The sequence below is a fragment of the Monoraphidium neglectum genome, assembly GCF_000611645.1.
Source record: "Monoraphidium neglectum strain SAG 48.87 unplaced genomic scaffold scaffold02747, whole genome shotgun sequence".
NCBI classification, from domain to species: Eukaryota; Viridiplantae; Chlorophyta; class Chlorophyceae; order Sphaeropleales; family Selenastraceae; genus Monoraphidium; species Monoraphidium neglectum.
This window is the reverse complement of record NW_014010881.1, coordinates 1-8,241: the sequence shown is the minus strand read 5'-3', so window position 1 is coordinate 8,241 and position 8,241 is coordinate 1. Positions and strand designations below refer to the sequence as shown.

The 8,241-nt window shown below is 62.4% G+C and overlaps 4 protein-coding genes across 4 annotated transcripts; 1 reads left to right on the top strand and 3 right to left on the bottom strand.

Annotated features, from left to right (window-relative positions):
- Nucleotides 1–178: 178 nt before the first annotated feature.
- MNEG_11448 (hypothetical protein) lies at nucleotides 179–1,104 on the bottom strand (the record flags this gene model as incomplete). Its single annotated transcript, XM_014040083.1, has 3 exons — nucleotides 179–280; nucleotides 563–668; nucleotides 1,007–1,104. The coding sequence occupies 3 exons, from the start codon at nucleotides 1,102–1,104 to the stop codon at nucleotides 179–181; spliced, it is 306 nt and encodes a 101-aa protein (XP_013895537.1).
- Nucleotides 1,105–2,407: 1,303 nt separating this feature from the next.
- On the bottom strand, nucleotides 2,408–3,851 carry MNEG_11447 (40S ribosomal protein S13-2; the record flags this gene model as incomplete). The annotated part of the gene is made up of 6 exons (XM_014040082.1): nucleotides 2,408–2,473; nucleotides 2,666–2,773; nucleotides 2,992–3,087; nucleotides 3,262–3,351; nucleotides 3,579–3,646; nucleotides 3,824–3,851. 6 exons carry the CDS (start codon nucleotides 3,849–3,851, stop codon nucleotides 2,408–2,410), a joined length of 456 nt encoding a protein of 151 aa, XP_013895536.1.
- Nucleotides 3,852–5,880: 2,029 nt separating this feature from the next.
- MNEG_11446 (hypothetical protein) lies at nucleotides 5,881–6,822 on the top strand (the record flags this gene model as incomplete). Its single annotated transcript, XM_014040081.1, has 2 exons — nucleotides 5,881–6,102; nucleotides 6,385–6,822. 2 exons carry the CDS (start codon nucleotides 5,881–5,883, stop codon nucleotides 6,820–6,822), a joined length of 660 nt encoding a protein of 219 aa, XP_013895535.1.
- An 812-nt stretch (nucleotides 6,823–7,634) lies between these two features.
- On the bottom strand, nucleotides 7,635–7,976 carry MNEG_11445 (hypothetical protein; the record flags this gene model as incomplete). Its single annotated transcript, XM_014040080.1, has 1 exon — nucleotides 7,635–7,976. The coding sequence occupies one exon, from the start codon at nucleotides 7,974–7,976 to the stop codon at nucleotides 7,635–7,637; it is 342 nt and encodes a 113-aa protein (XP_013895534.1).
- Between the last annotated feature and the right edge of the window lie 265 nt (nucleotides 7,977–8,241).

Here is an 8,241-nt window from a genome sequence, read left to right as displayed (position 1 = left end):
GTGGTAGGGCAGGGGCGGCACGCTGCATGTGGGCATGCGGTTGTGAGCAACGACCGATGCAGGTGCCGCTCCCGCCGCTCCCGCCGCCACCGCGGCAAACGACCCGTGCCCACGACGGCGGCATACGCGCGCGGCGCGGCGGCGCCAGCGGCGTGCGCGGCGCAGCGCAGCGGTGTGCTCACGCCCAGTGGTCCTGGGTGTTCTCGAACGCGTCGATGAGCCGCTCGCGCACGCTCCAGGCGGTGCCCCGGTACAGGTCCTCGGCATCATAGTTCTTGATCTGGCAGGCAGGGAATGGTTGCACGGCAGGGTGACGAAGGGCGCCCGCGGCCGGCGGCAGGGCGCGGGGGCGGGTGGGGGCGCTGCCGGGCGCGGCTGCGCGTCGCGTGTGCGTCGCAGCTCCCCTTTACAAGAGATGGCGCCGCGGTACCGCCGCCGCGACCCCTCCTCGCCGGGCGGTTGGCCACCGTCCGGCGGCCGGGCGCGTCTCGGCCTTGTGTTGTGTAAGGGGTGCAATCTGAGCCCCTGTGTATGGGCGGACAACATTGGTGTGGCAGCCCACCTTGCCGAGCAGGTACTTGAGCTTGCCGCGGATGTCGCTCTCCACGGGGTTTGCGGGCTTGGCCGCTGCGCGCTCCGGCGCCGCAATGGCCTGCACCTTCATGGACCTGTGCGTGTGGAGGCGGCGGGGCGGGCGGGGTTTGAGCCATCGGGGTGGCTGGCCGCCTGTTGCACTGTGTTGCGCATCAGGCGGCCAGCGGCGTCGTGTTCGATGAGGCGGACGCGCCGCAGCTCCCGTAAAATGCAAACAATGATGTTACTGACCAATGAGCGACTGATGAGGCGGTTGGGGACGCGCTGTGCTGCCGGCAACTCCCTACGCAGCCCAGTCATCGAGTGATCTCCAGAAAAACCTCTCGGATCGCCTGCACACTCCCTCAAAGACAACTATCGCGATCCAATCAACGCGTGGCGCCGTGTTGGGGCACAAACCAGCTCGCCCCACCTCGCAACGCGGACCGGCAGAGACCTCGTGAGCTTGCCCTGCGGCCTTGCGCTACGCGCCTGGGCAGGACGCAGGCCCGAATGGCGCAGCACTTGCATGCTGCTGCTGGCGATCAAAGGAGTCGCTTTGCACAGCAGCGAGGTGATCTGCAGCTACTTTTCTGGAACGGAGCACGCGCAATAGCAGGAGTACGTCCGATTAACGCAAGCGCAACGGCGATGCACTGATGCATATGAGGGCCATTGCAAGTTGCGCGCGAGCGTTGGACCCGTCGGTAGCTGCTCGTCCTGGGCGGAGCACAAACCCTTGTGCGAAAAAGGCCACCTTGCTCGAGCTCCTGGGACGAGTGATGCGACTTGTAAAGCTGTGCTTACAGAGTCCAGCCAGCCCAGGAGGCAGCCAGGCTGCACCAACAGCGCCACTAGGTACATTCACGATTGTTTCAAACACAGCATCGGCGGCTGCACTTTGCTCGTTCGGCACCTGCTGGCCGTAAGCCTTGGTGGAAGGCGGTAGTGTGCTACCCCGCTTGAGTGACGTACAAAAAAGCTGCTGTATCGCCAATCAAGAGGCCGCCCCTGCTTTCAGAGTGCAGGACTGCAGGGGCCGCTGCCCGGCCTGCAACGTTGGATACTTTCGACGCCTGCAATGGCGTCGTCAATTGTTCTGTTCACACCCCGGCGCGTTGATACTTGCAAAGCCACGCCGCAGTGCGGTCAAACCCCGCAGCCCGCATTGTTGACAGATCAGAAAAGTTGTGGCAGCCAGCAACCTTCGCAGGTGGCTGCCCTCAGTGATGCTGCCGAATCGCACTCCAGTAGAGCACCCGCTCCCCAGACCCAGGCCCATGAAACTTTAGGCCCTTCGATGAAGTCTGCACTGTTACAGCGAGTCACATACAGGGGTCGCCTCGGTAGAACATGCCGCGCACAGCGCTGCACACAAAGCCACTCAGCAGCAGCATGCAACACGTTGCAGCACGTCGGCACGCCACTACAGCCATGCACTCGCGCCGCGCAGCGCGCCACAGGCAGGCTCCGGAGTGGCCCAGCGCTTGCAGCACCGGAGCCGCCCGGGGATGAACCCTGCCAGGCGCCGACGCAGCTGCTCCCGCGCGCTGCGATCACCAGAGGCGAACACAGCAGCGCGCAGCGGGCCGCGCCGGACGCCCTGTGGCGCGCCGCGCGCTACCCACCTGACAGTGTGCACCCGCGGGACTGCGGCCGCGCGGACAGCGGAGCTTGTCTCCCCACACACGGCCAGGTGCTGGCAGCGCCCAGCCGGCACGCACGCCGCACCCGCGAGGGTTCGCGGGTGCGGCATGCGCGCGCGACCGGGGCGCCCCAGGGGAGAACCCTGAGCAGCCACACCACTGGCACCAGGGCCCTCATTCGAGGGCGCCTAGGCCACCAGGGTGGACGCAGTGGCGGACTCGTACTTGAAGGTGGGCGGCAGCTTCTTGGCCTTCTGCGCTCAGAATTACAACGTTGGTGGAGAAATGGGGGGGGGGTTCAGTGGAAGGAAACAGCGCACGCGAGATGCGGGTACAGCGATGATCAGCGTTGAGCCAGAAAACAGAGGCCTGCACGTAAGCTGCGCGCCCACAGTGTGCGGGAAAGGGCAAGGCGGGGCAGGCTGTGGTGGGGCGTGCGGCCAGACCTTGTAGTAGCGCGCCAGGCGGTGGATGCGGCTCTCGATCAGGATGAGCCTGAACTTGGAGTCCTTGTCCTTGCGGTTGCGCTCCATGTGCTTGCGCATGGACACGGCCTGGAGGGGCGCGCAGTGAGGGGGAGAGGGCAGGCAACATGTCCGCGAGGTTGTTCCTGTGACGCTGCACAAACGCTGACGCATCGGCGGCAAGCCATGGGCTTTCCAGTCAGCTTTGGCGTAACAGACTGCGGCCGCTCCTGCCCGGAGTGAAGCCGACGCGCTGTGTTCCAGATACTGCATGTGTATGCACATGGCGGCCGGATCGCGTGCCGCACCTTCTTGATGAGGTGGTACAGGTCCTCGGGGATCTCGGGCGCCAGGCCGTGGCCCTTGAGCAGGCGCAGCACCTTGGTGCCGGTGACGTAGCGCACCTACAGTAATGCAATACAAGGGAGACACATGGGGCGTTGAGTGCCAGTCAGAGGTGATGCAGCAGACAGAAGCGCTTCTGGCGGTGTTGGGCAGAGCCGGCGGCTCGACCATGACATCAACGGCGCGTCAACATCGGAAGCCTCGAGCCAGCCAGCCGCCAGAGCCGGCCGCACCTGCGGGATGCCGTGGCTGTCGCGCAGCAGCACGCCGATCTGCGAGGGGGTCATGCCCTTGCGCGCCAGCTTGCAGATGTGCTCGGTCACCTGTAGGTGTTCAGCGCGGCGAGCGCGATTGGCAGAGGATGCGCACTGCTGCTGCAGGGCACCGGACGTGCCAGGAGCCCACGCAGTGATGCGGAGCACTTGTCTCTAGACTGCCGCGGCTCGCTTGGCAGCAAATATCAGCACGAGCCCACCGTGCGGGCTGCATCAGCTCAGCCGCCACTCCTGCGCCGCGCTGCCGCGCGCCGCTGCTCCTGCACACAACGCACCTCCTGAGAGGTGGTCTTGCACCACGAGGGCGGGCTGCGGCGGTAGGGCAGAGCCGACGAGCTCATACCTGCGAAGCGAACGGCGCGGGAGGCACACAACCGCGGTGGGTGGGCGAGCAGAGTGCTGGATCAGACCCCGCCCGCCAAGGCAAGCTGAGCCGTCCAGGCTACCCACACACGCCTTGCAACACTTCTAACTGCTTCAAGAACTGCACATGGGCATGATTAAGCCCGCGGAGGCTCACCCTTGCCCTTGGAGTGCATGCGACCCATCTTGGCTGGCCGGGTTTCTACAAGCCCAAGAGGCTGCCAAACTGTGCCGTGTCGGCGCTTGAGCGGCAAGGAAAGAGGGAGAGGGTGCAGGCGTCGATGCACAAAGCACGAGACGGCGGCCTGGACAGTGAACAGGCGAAAGGCGAACCAATGAGGCCGTAGCGAGGCTGGTGGCGTGAGACAAGTATAGTAGTAGGACACGAGCGGTCGCCTGCCGTGATGCGCCCGCACTGGGGAACCCTTATTGCCGGCGACGCATTTGACGCCTGCTGGCGCTGTTGCCCTGCTGCAATCCACCATGCCTGCAACGCCGAACTCAGCCAGATCTTCGAAAATTGCATACATGGTTGATATCTTACAAGTTTTTTATGCAGATACAGGCAGGGGAGCATTGCATGGTGCTCAGAAAGCAACTCTTGACCTGTTGACCAGCAGCTTTGTTGCTGTTTTGACAGGGCCTCAGGTGTTAAAGAGCGCCTGGATCCGCGAAGGACTCAAGAAGGATGACAAAAAGGTGCTTCACCGCACGGCGATCTGCTGGACCTAGTTTGCCCTATCCACTGCTGCATTGCCCGCCAGCACGGATGGCCCCCGCCATTGTGTGGCATCCTACAGGCAGCAGCCGTTGGGGTGCATGGGCTGTGTCTATCGTAACGTGCCTACGCTACTAATGGCAAAGACAAACTGTCTGCCATGATGGTGATCACTCGACCGCAGGCTGGGTCAGCGAAGCATCGGAAGCCACGGCGGCATGACGAGGCCTCGCGACGTGCAACCTTGGGTGCACACCGATGCAGGGACCTGCCCATGAAGTGTAAGTTCTGAATGTATCTGAAACGATGCACGCTTGAGCAGTTCCGACCGCCTATCCTCGGCTTGTGCGAGAAATTAGACAGCCCGCGCGACCATGATCGCTTTTCAGCGCAGCAACGGCTTCGTGTCAAGCTCTCAATCTCGTTGCAGCCAATCATTGCCCCGCTGCCGACACTGCCGGCTCTATGTTGCGCGTGCCGCCGTGATCCCGGCTGGCGAAGGAGCCAGGTCGCAGGATGCTCTATTGCCAACAGACTCCCTGCGGTCTGTGCCCGAGTTTGGATGGGCGTTGAGCGAAGACCCCGGCGGCAACACAGCATTTGCGATCGACGCGCACGCTCAACTCCTGTGCATGGTCACCAGCCAGCTGGCCAATACGGGTGGCGAGCGGTTGCGGTCCAGGCGCACAGCGTTTTCGGATGCGGCGGGCCGCTTCCTGCGGCGCAGCAAGGACGGCTTGATGACGTTGCATGCGCAGGTACAGCAAGCGCTGCTTAATCTGCTGGGCTGGGCGCACGTGCTGAGCCCTTCTTCCCCTCGACCCCGCTGTCTGGGCTACCAATGCCCCAGTCACCCCCACACTGCGCCCCCGCCCCCAAAAAGCTTTCGCTCGCATTTGTCAACAGGTAGACCTGCCAATCGACCGCATACACCCCTGCCCTGTCGACATGCCCCCGCAGACCCTGGCGGGCAGCTCCCTCGTTGACTGGGCCCACCAGTCCTTTGGCCTCGGCCCCCATGGCATCTACGCAAAGAGCAGCTTCTGGCTCGCGGGCGGCGCGCGCAGCCTCGCGCCGCTCACGCCGCACCTGGAGCTGGAGATCTTTGCGCCGGCGGGGGAGGGCCGCCCGATCCTCTTCTACTTCAACATGGAACCTAGGGTCAGCCTGGTGGGCTGACGGGATAGTTTTTGGGTTAGGCGTCCAATGCCGCTGGGCGTCTTCCACCGCTGCCTCGTGTGCGCTGCTGCACAATAATGAGCGGTCCTGGGGTGCGGCATGGACGCCAGACCTGGGTTGGTGGACAGATGCAGGCGGCTGGAAGCCTTGGACAACGAACAGCGATGAGAGGCTGTCGTCTTTCGCCGCTGGCCATTCCGGCAAGCACCCTTGCTGGCACTGAACAGGGCCTGACGCGCCCGTCGTCGACAGGCATGCAGGCAAGCCAGGTGACAGGCAATGCGTGCAAAAACGCTCCATCCATGCTTGTTGCCAATATGCAGGCCCTCTACCCCGCCTACATCGATCGCTACTACACCAGCGCCCCGCCGGCACCCCCGCCCCGGCAGCCCGCCGCCGCCGCGCCTGGCACAGCCCCGGATAACAACTGGTCCTGGGCGGGGCTGGAGGCGGCGTGCGCGCAGAACGCGCTGTTCGAGCGCTTCGTGTCGCCCTCGTTCCACGTGCGGGCGTTTGCACCCACCGCGATCCTCTTCAATGTGAGGGGCGCGGCCAGTTGCATGCTGTGGGGTCCCGCCGCTCTGTCCACCACGCCCAACAACTTGCTTGGAGGGCGCCGAGGATGAAACGCCCGTGGTCAGATGAGCAAGCACACACAGCGCACACCCGCCCGGCTGAACAGTGCGAGATTTCCGCTAGCTGCCCGCTCAGCGGTGCGCCCTCAGCCTTGATCACGCCATCGTGTGCTTTTCCACCGCTGCCACCAAATCCCCCTCTGGCTGGGCTCGCCTGCCTCAACCGCACCCTGGATTGTGGCAAAGGTCGACAGCGGAACAGAGGGCCGGGTGGCGATGCTGGATGTCATTGATCACGGCACTGCAATTTGGGGCGCGTGGCTGGCAGCCGATCGCGCCGCAAGCATCGAGGCGCTCTCACATGTCGAGCAGCCCGTCGCAGCCACGGCTGGTGCCGGCGGGCATGGCGCTGCAGCCACCAGTGCAGACCATGCGGCGAGGGCTGCGGGCGCCGCGGCGTCTGCGGCGCTGGGCGGGTGGCTGCTGGAGGGGGCGCCGGCCGAGGCTGGCGGCCTTGGGGTGGCGCTGCTGGCGGAGTCGCCGGCGCTCGACGCCGCGTGGCGGCGCTTCCCGCGGCGCGAGCCGGCGGCGGCGGCGCTGGGGGCGGCGTTTGGGCAGGAGGTGATGGAAGCGTGGTGGGCGTCGGTGGACGGAAGTGCCCGTGTGGCTGATGTTGGTGCCTAGTCGTGCGTGGGGACAAAAGAAGTGGTGTCATGCCTCAAGTAAAGTATGCGAGCTCAACATGCAAATGGGTCCCATGAAATCATTCCAAGAATGGTCCACAATTATAGCAGCAGCGCCGGATGTGGTGCATGCAGTCAACGAGGCGGTCAAACCTTGCGCACTTGACAGCTGTGCGCTGTTGCGAAGCGCTCAAGTCATGGCACTAACTGACACATATTACTGCACATGTCTGACACACTGCTTCGCTGTTCATGATGCTGGCACCCAGATGCGCGGAGCATTGTGTACAGGAGGGCCAAACACTGCCATTGGCTCACCTGGTGACGCTGCCTCCATTTGCAACCACAGCGTTTGTATGCTTGCGCCGTACTTTCGGGTAGTACTAGTAGTCTGATGGTCCTATTCATCAATTCAAAAGCACAGCACGATTCGCACATGATCTAGGCACAAAAAATCGGAGCGAGAGAGCGCAAAAAGGAAACATTGAGCTGTCTGCGAACGTATGCCAGCCGGAACTGACGATGACGCTGTCGACTCGGCCTTTGCCCTCTGGCCGCTGGCGACGCCAGGACAGCGTGCGCTGCCGCCCAACATTGCAACAGACATCATTGGATGCTGTCCACCAAGACAGACTTGAACTTAGAGAGACTGACCTAAGTCATGCAGTATTCTGTTTGCAGTATTCTGTTTGCAGTATTCTGTTTGCAGTATTCTGTTTGCAGTATTCTGTTTTGACTTGGGAAGCCCAGCAACTTTATTTACAAAAATCCAAAGAAGACAACATGCAAACAACAGCTTACAACAGAGAATCCCTAAACACCCTTGGCCCTGGCCCTGAGGTGCTCTGGCACACTTGCAGCAATTGCAAGTGCCCCTGCATTTTCCTTGAATATGAACTCAGGCACAGCCCCCCAGTTCTTGTCCCAGAACAGGCAGGGGCCGTGGGCGTGGATCAGGTTGCAAAAGGCCTTTGCCTGATCAAGCTTTGCCTGATCCACCACATCCCCACGAATCACAGTTGCCAGCTGCCCCTCAAAGACCCCATCTAGTTTCTCCTCTTCCACCTCCTCCTCGTCGTCTGCATCTGGCTGAATTGCTGGGAATTCCTGAAGGCTAACCCCATGAGCCAGTGCCACCCCAGTGAAGCAGGCCATCCTGGTGTTGTTGTTCAGAGCCCTGGACTCCCTCACCAGGTTATAGCCATTGATGTCCCTGCTCTGCCCGTGTACACCGCATAGCAGGTGGGAGAACTGGAAGCTGCTGAAGAAGGGGTGTTCCTGAGTGGGATTTGGAAGCAATTGTGGAGGGATGAATGGGGGTGTTGTTGTAAATAAAATGTTGTGAGAGTTGTTGCAATTGCAATTGTCAGTTGTCATTTTGTTCCCCATGCAAGAGCAATAGGTAGATAGATAAGTTACT